This window comes from Pseudorca crassidens, chromosome 4 (assembly GCF_039906515.1).
Source record: "Pseudorca crassidens isolate mPseCra1 chromosome 4, mPseCra1.hap1, whole genome shotgun sequence".
In the NCBI taxonomy this organism is placed as follows: domain Eukaryota; kingdom Metazoa; phylum Chordata; class Mammalia; order Artiodactyla; family Delphinidae; genus Pseudorca; species Pseudorca crassidens.
In genome coordinates, this window is record NC_090299.1 from 119,145,619 (window position 1) to 119,161,837 (window position 16,219).

The window sequence follows — 16,219 nt, forward strand, 5'->3', positions numbered from 1 at the left end:
TTAAAGTGTAAAGGAAATAAAAATTACCTATTCAGCACTGGATCAAATGCTTCTACTGTATTTAAGTATGCATTGCCATTATGACCACCAACTGCAAAGATTTTGCCCATCACTGTTGCGATCCCCACTCCACCCCTGGGAGTGGTAAGGGCTGCTACATAATCCCACTTGTTGCTTCGAGGATCATACCGCTCAACTGAACTCAGAGGAGAATTATCATCAAAACCACCTATATAAAGAAAGATTTTTAAAATAGCATTATGTTTCATAGAAATTAACCATTAAATTTCAGTTCAATAGCTTCTACAAACCAATCTTTTCAAAACATTTTAGAAAACCCCAACATCTATCACTACTACCAACTCCTATTATACATTTACTACAATTCAAGATAATTTAAATAGTATTTTCCTCAATATTAGGATTAAAAATCTTAAAGTGAGAAAAACTAAAGTCCCTATATTTAAGCAGATAATTTAGGAGAAAAAAACCCCACGGACATTCATATAATTTTCCCTTAGCTTCCTAGAGGCAAGCAAGAAAGTACTGAGATTCCTTCTCTTTGTGTGTACATGTATATATTAGATTTTTAAACAGTAAGAAGGCTTGAGAAGAGAATAAACTACACTAAGTCACTTGACTCATTTAAATATGTCAAAGTTTTCCAACTGTTTCCCTTAGTACTATAATCGTAATCATAATTACAGAGATGGTGGACTATGACTGAATTCTTACCAATTTTTGCCAAAACTACATCTTCATGCTCCCTATTCTAGATGACGACAGTCCTCTCCACAGATCATCTTAACAATGTTACTTATTATGTTCCTGATTGTTAAACACAGAGACTGCTATTTTAACAGTGCTCTTTCCTTTAAAAATGTATGTGTCTCTTTTTAGGCTCCACCTCAGTCTACATGAGTAATAGGTCTCCCTGATGACTAAGCCTATTTTCCTGAGGACAGAAGTGTTGATATTCTGACAGTCTATTTAGAAACAAGGTCAGGTTAAAAAAAAAAATCAACAAAGTTAACTTCTCTAATGGGTTTAATTTTATTAAATCAATTGAGGTAAAATTCACTGATCGGGAGTTCCCTGGTGGTGCAGTGGTTAAGAATCCGCCTGCCAAAGCAGGGGACACAGGTTCGAGCCCTGGTCCGGGAAGAACCCACATGCCGTGGAGCAACTAAGCCCGTGAGTCACAACTACTGAGCCTGCACTATAGAGCCCGCGAGCCGCAACTACTGAGCCCATGCACCACAACTACTGAAGCCCATGTGCCTAGAGCCTGTGCTCCACAAGAAAAGAAGCCACAGCACTGAGAAGCCCACGCACCACAACAAAGAGTAGCCCCCGCTAGACACAACTAGCGAAAGCCCGTGCACAGCAACAAAGAATCAACGCAGCCAAGAATTAATTAATTAAAAAATAAAATAAAATTCACTGATCTTAGTTCATAATTCAGTGACTTTTAACAAATGTAATAGTGTTATCACCACCACAACCATGATAAAAAAACATTTTTTCACTGTAACAAAGGCTCTACTTTCAATTATTGCTAATGCTAATGTAGAAGAGATTAAGTTTTTAATACAGGGTAGTTATATTTTTCATGGCCCTCTTTTTCATGGGCTCCCTATCATTTCCCTAGCTAATGCATATAAATTTTGAACAAAGAACTCAAAGCAGAGGAACAGAAAAGGGAGGATGCAATTAGCTTCCTGTACATACAGTTACCTTCAAAGTTTTCTTATTCAAATCAGTTGTACCTGTTTTAAGTAGAACTTGAATGACCAAGAGGGTTTTTATTTTAAGGTTCTACCTGAGTCAGTCTTATTTTTACCATGTCTGTTCTACTATAAGTGCCCAGAAAATTTAACAAGTAACAGCAACAATGATACTCCTGTTGAGATATAACATATGTCAATGCCTGTGCTAGACAGGGAGCTGAGAGAGGTAGCAATGGTGTAAGTGTAAGAACTCTGGGTTCTCACAGACCCTGCTTCAAATTCCAGCCTTGTCAACTTATTTAGGCCTGTGACTATATTATTCACTCTCTCAGTCTCTCACTACCTCAAAGAGCTGCTGTGATGATTGGGCTAGACTGAAAAGGTAAAAAATTATGTTATTTCTCTTATTCAATACACATAAGCACTGAAATACTCAGTATTACTTCTATTACTTGTAGATGTTTAAGTGCTAACAATATCCCACTCTCTTATCAAGAACTCTTTTAAGTTTTTTTTAACATCTTTATTGGAGTATAATTGCTTTACAATGGTGTGTTAGTTTCTGCTTTATAACAAAGTGAATCAGTTATACCTATGCATATGTTCCCATATCACTTCCCTCTTGCATCTCCCTCCCTCCCACCCTCCCTATCCCACCCCTCCAGGTGGTCACAACGCACAGAGCTGATCTCCCTGTGCTATGCGGCTACTTCCCACTAGCTAGCTATTTTACGTTTCGTAGTGTATATACGCCCATGCCACACTCTCACTTTGTCACAGCTTACCCTTCCCCCTCCCCGTATCAAGTCCATTCTCTAGTAGGTCTGTGTCTTTATTCCCGTCTTGACCCTAGGTTCTTCATGACCTTTTTTTTTTTTCCTTAGATTCCATATATATGTGTTAGCATACGGTATTTCTTTTTCTCTGACTTCACTCTGTATGACAGACTCTAGGTCCATCCACCTCACTACAAATAACTCAATTTTGTTTCTTTTTATGGCTGGGTAATATTCCATTGTATATATATGCCACATCTTCTTTATCCATTCATCTGTTGATGGACACTTAGGTTGCTTCCATGTCCTGGCTATTTTAAATAGAGCTGCAATGAACACTGTGGTACATGATTCTTTTTGAATTATGGTTTTCTCAGGGCATACGCCCAGTAGTGGGATTGCTGGGTCATATGGTAGTTCTATTTTTAGTTCTTTAAGGAACCTCCATACTGTTCTCCATAGTGGCTGTATCAATTTACATTCCCACCAACAGTGTATGAGGGTTCCCTTTTCTCCACACCCTCTCCAGCATTTATTGTTTGTAGATGTTTTGATGATGGCCATTCTGACCGGTGTGAGATGATATCTCATTGTAGTTTTGATTTGCATTTCTCTAATGATTAATGACGTTGAGCATTCTTTCATGTGTTTGTTGGCAATCTGTATATCTTCTTTGGAGAAATGTCTATTCGGGTCTTCTGCCCACTTTTTGATTGGGTTGTTTGTTTTTTTGAGATTGAGCCGCATGAGCTGCTTGTAAATTTTGGAGATTAATCCTTTGTCAGTTGCTTCATTTGCAAATATTTTCTCACATTCTGAGGGTTGTCTTTCCGTCTTGTTTATGGTTTCCTTTGCTGTGCAAAAGCTTTAAAGTTTCATTAGGTCTCATTTGTTTATTTTTGCTTTTATTTCCATTTCTCTAGGAGGTGGGTCAAAAAGGATCATGCTGTGGCTTATGTCATGGAGTGTTCTGCCTATGTTTCCCTCTAAGAGTTTAATAGTGTCTGGCCTTACATTTAGGTCTTTAATCCATTTTGAATTTATTTTTGTGTATGGTGTTAGGGAGTGTTCTAATTTCATTCTTTTACATGTAGCTGTCCAGTTTTCCCAGCACCACTTATTGAAGAGGCTGTCTTTTCTCCACTGTATATTCTTGCCTCCTTTATCAAAGATAAGGTGACCATATGTGTGTAGATTTATCTCTGGGCTTTCTATTCTGTTCCATTGATCTGTATTTCTATTTTTGTGCCAGTACCATACTGTCTTGATTACTGTAGCTTTGTAGTATAGTTTGAAGTCCAGGAGCCTGATTCCTCCAGCTCCGTTTTTCCTCCATTTTTCTTTCTCAAGATTGCTTTGGCTATTCCCCTCCAACTCTATTATACAGTAAGTCAAAAAGCAATACAGAGACACTAACTGCCATCATGCATATGAAATACCTATTGGTTTGCTTAGTCAACACAATTCCCTTGAAATGAAGACAAGAAAAGTAAAGTAAAAATACAGAGGTAGAGTTTTAAACATGAAAGATGAAGATGTAAACAAAGAAGCTTGAATATGAATCTTAAGAATTCAAAAGCAAATCTTAGGACTGATTCCACTTGGGCCTAAATGCAATGTAAATTTGTGTCACTGACACTATCATTGTATGTCCTGTAAAAAATTAAACTAGAGAAATATCCACTCACCAACAACATATAAGCAACCATGGAGCTCACTAACTCCATTGCCTGCTCTTCGCTGACCCATTTCTTTAACTTCTATCCATTTATCGAGATGTGGATCATACCTCTCCACACTAGATAGAGAAGCTACTCCATCATTGCCACCTACTGCATAAACATGGTTCTAAATAAAGAAAGAAAAAAAAAACACAAGACATTAGATTTTGAATTGATTTACATGCTGTCCTAATGGTAGACCAGAATGTGCAAGAGAGCAGTATTTCATATAACAATCTGGTATGTAATCAATATCTGCATACTGGAAATATGAATACATCAGACCTTTCCTTATTTGGTTAGGTATGTGATGCAATGCAATCCAGTGAGCAAGCTGCAACATAACTTACCACAAGAGCCACAGAGCCAACTCCTCCTCGGGGAGTATTCATTGGTGCCACTGTACTCCACTGATCAGATTCTATGTCGTATCTCTCAACATCGTTGAAGCAAGTGTTGTCATCTAACCCTCCAATTGCATAAATTGGGCCTCCCAAGGAGGCCAAGGCAATTCCTCGCCTGCAAAAACAATAAAAGACACTTCAGCATTCCATTTGTTTCCAGAAAAAAGGTAGCAAAATAATTTTGCTAATGTACCCATTTATCACATTAAATGTCAATGTGGCTTTTTCCCGTTATTTTTAGGTTTATCAAAGCTTCTGAATAGATGGCTACAGGGTTGCCAAATTGTGCAAGTGTATGTGAACAGTGTCCTCTGGAGTTTTATAATGCATAGCCTACACAGGTTACTTTAAACTTAAATGAAATAATAAAGGAAAACCCAACAAAATACTATAAATGGAGTCCAAAACATTCAGTTAGTAAAACACTCAGTTGCATAATTAAGAGACTGATGAATTGACAGAGATGGTCTGCTACAGAGGTCAGAAGTCAATCTCATTACTAAATTCACGTAATTGCAGAGCACATTTTGTTGCAGTGTTTCATTACATCACACAAAAGAACATCAATTTTATATTACAAGCTTTATATCACATTGCTTAACTTCTGAAGGGCATCTATTTATCTTGGAACAGAAGAGACTTAGCCCATGTTAAAAGCTAATTCATCATAATGGTGACTGAAAAAAAAATTATATCAATTTCTTAAAAAACACACTGCAGCAATCAAAAGTTGAACGATTCTAAAATTTATCTGTCACTGACCTGGTATATACTTTGGATAATGTGTATTGCTTAAACCTTTACTACCTTGCTTCTTCATCTGTCACCCATTTGAGAAAGCAGTAGACACAACTGATATTAATTTGTCAATATAGGTAATGCACCAAGAACAGTGATTAGCCCATATTCAGTGCTGTGTATTAGCTACTATTATTTCTGGAGAGAACTGCTGCTCTACTGAGATTATAACTCTCAGTTTACCAAAAGAGTATCCTAGGAAAGAATTCTTAAGGATAATGTTGTCATTCATTTTGTGTCCTTAACTTCTTTTCCCTTGAGTATAAAGCAATGACTTACAAAATACTGTGGTTATAAAAACTTTCAGGTGTAGGTGAACACATGCGTGTACACTCTAGAATATACAAGTGTTATATCGTGGCAGAAGTGAGTATACCATATAATCCCCCCCTCCCTCCACCCCCTAAATCACAAGACCATAAGACACTATTGATTATTTCTTACTCCTCAAAACTCTCTTGATTTTTGTGACATCACATGTTTCAGTTTCCTCCTCCATTACATCTCTGGCTGGTACTTTTCAGCTTCCTTTACCAGTGCCTTCTTCTCTATGCTGTCACTGAATTATGAAGTTCCCTAAGGCCTCTTATCACCCTATACTCTCTCTGTAGGCAATTTCATTCTTTCCATAGATTTATAACTAATATGTATTTCCAGATATATATACAGCTTCTACTTCAAATCTGTGTGTCTGGATCTTCAACCTTAACTTTAATCTAAGTGAAACTTACTGTCTACCTCCTTGTGCTAGGCAGATTTTAAGATGTCTTCCTCCACAATATTCACCCTCTGGTTTTACTCCTATGATTATACTACGTTACATGGCAAAGTGGAGATTACCTGAATGAGCTTAATCTAACCACGTAAGCCCTATAAAAGCAGAGAGGTTTCTCCAGCTGGTAGCAGAAGACAGGTCAGAAACTCAAAGAACGTGGTGGATTCTACAAGTCGCTGCTAGTTTGAAGATTGAGGGGAGCACTTGGAAAGGACCTCAGAATGGCTTCTAGGAGCTGAGAGTGACCCCTGGCCTACAGCCAGTAAAAACAAGAAACTCAGTCCTTCAATCACAAAGAACTGCATTCTATCAATAACCTAAATGACCTTGGAAGTAGTTTCTTCCCCAGAGCCTCCATTAGAGCCTACAGCTTACACCTTGATTTTGGTCTTGTGGAGCCTAAGTGGAAAACTCAGTTACAGTTCCTGGACTTCTGACCTGTGGAACTGTGAACTAATTAATGGATGTTGTTCTAAGCTTCTAAGTTTGTCATAATTGGTTACACAGCAAGAGAAAACTAATATACCCATTAGAAGACAAACAAAAACTTGATCCTGTACACCGTCTTGCTCTTCCTAATGCAGAAAGTCACACCACTATCCATATCCAGTTGTTTAAGCCAGAAACTTAAGGATCATCTTAGCCTCTTCCTTATTGTTCTTTTTACCTCCCACATCTAATTATTATAAACTCTTGTTGATTGTACACTTCTGAACTCTCTCAAATATGTCCTCTTTCCTCTATCTCAACTTCTTCCACTTTAGTCCAAGCCACCGTTATTTCTTCGACTAAAAATATTACAATAACCCTTTTGGTTTCCCAGACTGTTTTCACTCTGGTCTTCCTCAAATACATTCTCCATTTCATAGCAGAGGATCTTTGAAAAGAGAAATCTGATTCTATCACTCCCCTACTATCAAAAAAAAAATGTGTGTGTATTTCAAAGCGCACCAGATTAAAAAATCTTGGCAAACTTGAAAGGCCCTTATTTTTTGCCTGCTATTTCAGCTGTCTGTTGACACTATCCCCTTTGATCTGTCAGCCACATGGGACTTCTTTCATGCTCTCAGCTCTCATTCATCTCCAGATTTTCAAAGGCTCTTCATCTCTTTCCATCCACCAACCTTACACCACCCACCACCCACCACTTAATGAGTCTAAATTCTTTTGTTCCTTCAGACCTTAGGTTAAATGGAACTCCACTCTCAAGCATTCTTTACTTACGCTAGTGCTAGCATTATTACCCTTGTAATTATGTCTTTATTTCTATCTTGCCTTCTAGAATGTAAGCTCTATGGCTGTCTTATTTATTGCTGTATCTTCAGCACTTGGTATATCCTGTAATGGGCATTTAACCAGTATTTGCTGAATAAATAAATCAACCCCTAGAGATGCTCTGTTAGGATGATGGGTTTCAATAAAACCATACCTTGAACAAACATCAGTATCCATTTTAGTGAAAAGATGAAAAAGAAAAAGGGCGAAAAACAGAAAACCAGGTATTTAACATATGAATATTATTTTGGAATACACACTGAAACAATGATTTGGGGGGATACAAATTATAAAAACAAATAACATGAGAAAATAAATGCAGTTCTATTATTTTTTATACAGTTGGAAAGCTATTGTAGTGCTCAGGGTATATTTTAGAAGATTAAAGAAATTCAACTGCTATTTTGTTAGACAAGTTTCACTCAATTCTCAGCTAAAAACCAGCTTAGCATGATAAGGAGGCAAGAGTATAAAGATTAAAAATGTACTTAAGGATTTTCTCCCCTATTTTAATTCATGTGTTAGAATTTAAACTGTTTGTAGTTACCATGTAGCATAAATCAAGCCCTACTAAAGTATTAAAATGTCATTTATAGATAAGTAGTGTATTTTAAGGCTAGGTTTTCCCACTAAGATTCTTTCTCCTCATGAGTGAAAAAAAGGCCAAAAATCTCTTTTCAGCCGAACTCTCTTCACATTTCCATCTAAGTTTTCATACTTCTAACACACAAGAAAACTCAGTTAAAAATACTATGTTAAATTAATCAAGAATAGAAAACTAGATGTCAGTGTATCCCCATGTGCAAAATTATCTTCAGTTGAGCACCACTAGTACATAGGAACGCAACTATTTTTGAAACTTTTCTGAAAATTTTAAATTATTTCAAAATAAAAATTTAAATAAATGCTCAGGTATGAGTCAAAACTATGACAATCATTATCATACTCAAAGACATGATTCTATTCTTAGTTCTCAGGAAAATTTTGAAAGTTATAACGAAGCATCACATTGGATGCTTTCACAAAATGTGTTTAGGAAGGTATTTAAAGTTTCTAAAAATGTAGAGTAAAAAATTAGCCCTTTCAGTTATAGGAAGCTTTATTTTCCACCAACAAATCAAAATAAATGTCCATGCTCATCTACCTCTTTGTGTTCATTGATGCCTTCATCATCCATTTATTATTGAGAGGATCAAACATCTCCATACTACCTAAATGTTCATTTCCATCATGTCCACCCACTGCATACACTTTACCTGTAAAGTAAAGAAGTATTTTCATTTGTTTCCAAGTAAATAAATTTATATATAATCAATATATAATTAAAATAGCACAATTAACTTTCAACAAATATTCTTCTGTTCAACATTATGATCAAGTCACTTCAGTAGTCAAATGAAAATAAATGTAAGCTTCTGCTTAATAAAATGCCTGAAACACGCTGTTTTACAAGTTATTTAAATGTTCAAACATTATCCTGCCCTTAGGTTTCCCAACTTTTTATTACTTAGTAGATGAAATCACTAATCATCCTTGCAAAGAATGTTTAATAAAATGAAAAAATGCTCTTGTATAAAGAAAATATAAAACTCTTAATATATCAAACCTTTTCTAAATGAAACAAATAAAAATTGGAACTATTAACATACCAAAATGGTAACTGTGACTATTTAGGTGTCTGGGTTACAGATGATTTTTGTTTTTTATGAAAATATGTTTTCTTATTTCTCCCCAAAGCATTTATACTTCTATAACTGGAAGAAAAGTGACTTTTTAATTCTCCTAACAATTTATCCATGGTTCTGCAATTAATTCATTTTTAGTAACCAGGTAAAAAACCTCATTTCAATAATAATAATTAGGTATAGAAAAAAGTTAATATATATTTATTATTTGTGTTCAATAAATATTTTTCTTTAGTTTGGTTATTTTGTAAATATAACTCAGAATAGTTTAACTCCCTTTTCCTTAATACTCATCTCCTGTTAAGCATCCATATGCAAGAGATTGTACACTGAGCATCTATGGGCATAAAACAAGTAAACATTCACCAAATAACCTGATATATTGAAACATATTTTATAATGTAGGAATTTTCTTATAGAAAGAAATTCTCAAAGTTCAAATATTTAAAAGAACATTGTGGTGACACGATGTGATTTAACACAAAAGCAGACCCACCTTCCACTGAGATTACACCCACATGTCGCCTTCGACTGTTCATTTCTGGTCCAAAGAACCAACTGTTTTTGTTGATAGAATAGCATTCGATACTGCGAAAGGGGTCACCCGATCCACCGCGACCACCTACACAAAATAGCACACCTAAAGGTAAAGCCACAAAATAGAGGTTAAAATCACAGCTCCCCCTTTTTTTTTTTTTTTACAGCTAATTTTATTTTTATTTTTTGGCCATACCACATGGCTTGTGGGATGTTAGTTCCCTGACCAGGAATTGAACCCAGGCCCATGGCAGTGAGAGAATGGAGTTCTAACCACTGGACTGCCAGGAAATTCCCCCTAACCAAAAAAAAAAAAAAATAGATAAGTAAGTGTGGAAAAAAACTTACGAACTCAAAATTTTGATTAACAGGAAAAAAAAATTATTTGGATAGCATTTAACGTCATTATACCACTAAAAATCTAATTTTCTTTTCTTCCCCCTCATTTGAACTTTTCAAAGAATAGAATACATCAGTTATCTCAGCTTGTTAACATTCCACTATAATACGGTTGAGTTCCTCACCCACCCTGAAAAATTGCTCTTGCTAGTAAGGTCATGACAAAATCCAACAAACTCATAAAGTTAATTTCTGACTGAATACAATTACAACATTTGATATACTGATCACCCTAGTTTTTTTGGAAACTCCTTAACTCTTGATTTCCATAATATCAAAGTCTCCTTTTGTCTCCAATCATTTCTCTCTTTTCTGTTTTCTGTTTCATTCTCAGCCTACTTCTCACATACTTCATGCTTACACAGGAAAAGTTCAATCCCTTTACTTAAAATTCCATCTGTATCATAATGCCTTCCAATCTACACTTCTAAGCCACATTTCCACTTGATGTCCCAGAGGCACCTCAAACCCATCATAAAAGATCTCCCTTCCTCACCCACCTAAAGACCTTCGTCCTTCCCTGAGGTATCCTTTCTCTCCCTCGCTATTCCCACAGCCACTGTTAGTTCAGGCCCTCATCAGCTATTACTGCAAAATCTTGTTCTCTCTTATCACTTAGTACTCTTTTGCTTTCAGACTGTCAACTGAATAATCTAATTAAAAGGCTCTTTCAACAGCTTTTCATTACCTGTATCAGTAGTTCTTAAAAATTTTACTGAATGCCACTAAATTGTACATTTAAAAATGGTTAAAATGGTGATTTTTATGGTATATGTGTTTTACCACAATTTTTCTTAACAAATCAAAACTTTATTCTGGGGACTTCCCTGGTGGCGCAGTGGTTAAGACCCCATGCTCCCAATGCAGGGGGCCTGGGTTCGAACCCTGGTCAGGGAACTAGATCCCACATGCTGCAACTAAAAGATCCTGTATGCCTCAACAAAGATCCCGTGTGCTACAACTAAGACCCGACTCAGCCAAATTAAAAAAAAGGAAAAAAAAAACCTTTATTCTGATTCAGAATCACCAGAGGAGCTATTTTATAAAACACAGATTGCTGGGCCTGACCCCTCCCCCACCAAGAGTTTGATTCAGTTGGTTTGGGGTAGGTCCAAAATTTTGAATTTTTAAAAACTTCCCAAGTGAATGGTCATGCTGCTGGTCAAGAGGCCACCACTTGCTTCACACTATTGAGAACCACTGCTCTACAGGATAAAGCCTTAGTAGAGCATAAAGGCCTTGCATTGTCCAACGCGATTTTCTCCCTGTCTTTCCTTTAATGTTTAAGCTCCTGCATCACCCATATAGTGATCATCCTCAATGTTCTGGTAACAACTTTTGGTAACTCTCATTCATGTAACATACAGTATTGAAATGATCTATTATGCTGATATCTGTCACCAGAGTCTAAGCGAGATTAAGATAGTGTGTTAAGCGTTTATGCACTAATAAAGACGAGTACAGTGCCTGGCGTGTACTAAACATTCAATAAATGTAAAATAAACTGAATACCCTTTTCTCTAACTGGCACCCAGAAAAACATCTATTTATTATTCAAAACTAAGACTGGGGGTTATTTTCCCTATAAAACCTCTGTCCCTTCCAAAGTAAAAATAACCACTCTTTTTGCTTCCCACTATACCTTTTGATTATATCAAAGTACCTTTAATACTTTATGGCATTTACTTATTCATATGTCTATTTCCCTAGATCAGACTGAAAGTTCTCTCAAAATAGGAACGGCTGTAGTCTATTTGTGTGTTTGCATTTCTAATGCCTAACCCAGAACCCGGCACATAGTAGGCACTTAATATATGTTTGCTGAATGACTACATACATGAATGACCAGAACTGCCTGTGCTATCTTTTCCAACCAATTCAATGTTTTAAGTCAGAGAATTAAAGTTGAAAGAATTAAAAAGAATTAAATTAAAGAATTAAATTAAATGAAAGAATTAAATTAAAGTTGAAAGTTGAATTAAAGTTGAAAATTAAAAAGAATTAAAGAATTAAATTAAATGAAATAATTAAGGTTGAAAGAGATTTTAAAGATCCTGCAGTCAAAATTATTTATAAACTGAAGCCTTCAGAGATTAAGAAATCTGCCCCAAATTACAGATGTTTTATGGCACAGCTGGAATTATAATCCCAGAATGTAATCCCAATTATTGATTAGATTTTATTTAAGTGGACCCTAATATTTCAGCTACATAGGTCACCTAGGGACATGACATGGAAGGAAAAAAATTAAAATGAAGTAAAAAGATCACGACACAAATCCTTTCTCCACTGTTCTGTGTAGCCTTGGGCATCCTTTCACTCTGATTCTTAGCTTCCTCATCCATAAAATGGAATAACACCACCTTTCTCACAATAAGGATCAAATCCTTCACTAAAACCTACTTCATAAAGTTCTTGCAATCATGTAAGAGATCATGTATATGAGGGTCTAATACATTTGGCATATAACCTAGACTGCCAAAATCTTTGAATTCAAGTCTGAATCTGAAGAATTAAATACCTTGACTTCTTAAAACAGGATTCACAACTAAAAAAATCTACACTTCAAAAATTTAATACTTGAAACCAACCTATAAAAGAAAAATAAGCCATCCTTTTCATGTTAAACTATTTAGAAGAACTACTTCTTCATAGGCAGATCTACAACATTCAAATTTTCTTTATACTATCTAGATAAAGTCCCACTATTCATTACCATGTACTGCCTTTTGTTGTTTTTAGGCTATTCCACGGATCTCTTTTTTTAATAACCACATTAGGTCACAGCAGATGTACAGGAAGTCTGTGTTCAGAGTACTGATTCCAGAATTCACTGACCACATTTATTCTCCCTTATCCCACAAATATATTCTTTTTAAAGACTAACATAAGTGAACATAAAACTATTTTCTTGGGAAAACATGAAAGTCTGTAAATTATGGCAAATAAAGGCGAAAATGCATGCCTCCTCAAGTATAAGAGCTTTATATTCTAAGAGTTTAATGTGGTCTGTTATACTATTAACATTAGATGTATTAAGTACCTTTCTTTTGATGTGATAAAATGCAAAAATAAACATTTAAATATGCAGTATGTGTTAAGCTCCATGTTTGGTACCAGGGATACAAAGTTATTAAGATACCTACCTGTCTCTGAAGGGCTCAAAACATGTCAAATAAATTTCAGTGCAACATAGTAAGATGTGAAAAGCAAGTGTCATTTAAGCAAAAATGACAGAGGATCTAATTCTGCCTAGAAGAATCAAAAAGACCCCCAAAGAAAAGATATTTCAGCAGGCTCTCCAGAGTGTATAAGTCTTGTTACAGCTTTTTAAAAAATTGGCTTATTGGTAAAAACTATCTGAAATCATGCACAGTAAGAATTCATATATAACCTTACTTGCCAATTATTACTTTAAGACAATCAGATACTAATTATCTTACAATTAGGTTTCAGCAAACATAACCAACCGTCAAATACAACAAAATTCCTTAGAGCAGAGTTGATAAAATGAGTAATTTAATTACCAGCAGTATGTTTCCTTGGGGTAGTCCGAATGGAGTATTCAAAGTCAGGTACTGCTCTGCTACTCAAGTGAAGGTGGTAATTTCTTGCTTCATCCAATAAATCTCTACATTTTAGATTTTGTTTGACAATCTGTTCTTTTGCCACAACACCCATAAGAAAATCAACCGGCAACAGCGGCAAACGAACCTAAGATTGTGAATAGTTGCAGATATAAAATTTAAGTTGCAATTGGACAGTTCATTCTCTACTTTCACTGCAGCATGTTCTCTTTTTAAAACTCATTTACCTTCTAAAATCTGAATGAAGCTCAATGTGCCAAGTTCTAAAGCAATTTAGATTGCTTTAGATGATATCTAAAGATATCTCAAAGGGATTTTTAAAATATTCAGGTTAAAAAGCAAGTAATGATCTTTCTAATTCAAATAAGACACATTCAGACTTATCCTTAAATGATTTAGTAAGTAGGAAAGAGTCAAAGCCATTTTCACATCATATTACATCAACGGATAATCTACACTTTTTATGATAAATGGAACATGCTGATTTGCTTCCATATCATTTCATTTCTATACACAATCTTATTCATCCCTACCTGTGCAAGTGTTTCATCCAACCATTTGGAATGATGCTGAGGATTGGCAAGAAGCCACTTGATGGCTGCACTATAGACCTGCTTTTCATTCTCAATATTTAGATCACTGGAGGACAAAAGCTTATGGAGATGCTGGGGTGACACACTTACAAAGTCTTCACACTCCACCACTTCAGGAAAATGCTCACAGGCATACTGATCCGCCATGTCCATTAAGTCTATTCGATTGTGACTTTCTGCAAAGGCTCTTACTGCCAGACAATTGGAGGGATGAAAATGTAACTTCATGTATTCACAACAAGCTCTAGCCACCAGTTCAACCTGTAGAATACAGGCTGCATATAAGAGAGGCTGGACATTGTCAACAGTCAAAGTGAGTCGTGAAGAATAGACAAACTTTACCAAGTCTTCTATTGCATCACCATCAAAATCTCTGATCTCAATCAGTGTTTGCTTGGCTTCAGCCATTTCAGAGAGAAACATAGCTCTGAAGTAGGGAATAACACAAGCCAATACCAGTTTGTGACAAGAGATTAGCTTTGAGCCAACCTGTTCAAAACAAAACAAAGAGAGACTCAGTTTAATATCAAAATTAGCCTGAGATCAGCATTGAGTACATGCTGTATAGCAGGGATAAAAACTCCAGACAAGTTTAGTGTATTTGTTTTAGCAATGTAATCCTTTGTCACTTACTTTCAATCTAGGCCAATTTCTTAAGGTCACGCAATTTTCTTCTTCCAAGTTAGAGTCAAATCTTTTATACATGTATCTATAATGTATTATACCATAAACTATGATTTTTCTGTATTATCTCACATTTCAGAAGCATTTTGTGAATTAATGAGGCTAATAGCAAACATCACCTAGCACTTACTATGTATCAGGCACTATACTTTTTTTTTGGTCTAAGAGTCCCTTCTTTTTTTCCAATTTTATTGACATACAATGTTGTATAAGTTTAAGGTATGCAACATTATGATTTGATATATGTATATATTGTGAAACGATTAGCACAGTTTTAGTAAGCTATTCATCACCTCATATAATTACAAATTTTTTTCTTTCTGATGAGAACTTTTAAGATCTACTCTCTTAGCAACTTTCAAATATACAACACAATATTGTTAACTACAGTTATCGTGTCAGGCACTATTCTAAGTGCTTTTCATATATTAACTCACTCGATTGTCCCAATGCCCCTATGAGTCGATACTATTATTATCCACAATTTACCAGTGAGAAAATTGAAGGAGAGTAAACAAATCAATGTTAGTATTTACTATGAGCTTAACTGAAGTTTTTTCATTTCCTATTTAAATCATTTTGAAATGATATCTTACAGAAATGTAATAACACTGAAATCTCACCACTTTGTTGAAAAATTAGATTGCTTCCAATAGTCTGCCATTACAAACACAGTAGTGAACTTTGTTGTAGGAGAATCTTTGTTTACATTCTCTATTATTTCCTAGAGATAAATTCCTAAAAACAGAAATGCTGTTTCAAAGGATAAGTACAATTTGGATACATACTACTAAATTGTCCATTTCTGATCTGCTTACAATATTTGTGCCATATTCTGAATGTTATCTTAAGAAAAATCTGCCAATTCAATGTATGAAATACCTCATTGTTTTAGTTTACTTGTTACTAATATGATTGAATCATTCATAAATTTTGGACTACGTTTATTTCTTCTAAGAACTCTTTCTATGACTTTTTTTCTCATTTGTAAGAACTCCTCAGACATTTAGAATATTAGTCATTTGTCATATATACATTTCAAAACTTCTCTTTTATAAGTATGCTTCAAAATTTTATTCACTCCCTATGGACTTTTATATAATCCAATCAATCTTTTTCCTTATGACTTCTGCCTTAGGTGCTATGCTTGAAATGGGAATCATTCTAACAGTCCATAAATATTTACAGGTATTTTTTCTAGTTTTATGTTTTTCACAAATCTATTTCCATCTGGAATTTTTTGGTACTGAGAAGA

General features: G+C 35.2%; 1 protein-coding gene across 7 annotated transcripts in view; it reads right to left on the reverse strand.

Annotated features, from left to right (window-relative positions):
• Window positions 1–16,219, reverse strand: part of KLHL8 (kelch like family member 8) — a 56,295-nt gene that overhangs the window by 2,967 nt on the left and 37,109 nt on the right. For 5 of the 7 annotated variants that reach the window (XM_067736559.1, XM_067736555.1, XM_067736554.1 and 2 more), the window contains 7 exons: window positions 14,221–14,769; window positions 13,628–13,814; window positions 9,661–9,804; window positions 8,624–8,735; window positions 4,578–4,746; window positions 4,195–4,354; window positions 28–229 (listed from right to left, as the gene is read on the reverse strand). In XM_067736559.1, the coding sequence (XP_067592660.1) occupies window positions 28–229; window positions 4,195–4,354; window positions 4,578–4,746; window positions 8,624–8,735; window positions 9,661–9,804; window positions 13,628–13,814; window positions 14,221–14,769 (1,523 nt within the window). The remainder of the gene's footprint in view (window positions 1–27; window positions 230–4,194; window positions 4,355–4,577; window positions 4,747–8,623; window positions 8,736–9,660; window positions 9,805–13,627; window positions 13,815–14,220; window positions 14,770–16,219) is intronic. The other 2 variants (XM_067736560.1, XM_067736561.1) reach the window with 2 other exon arrangements.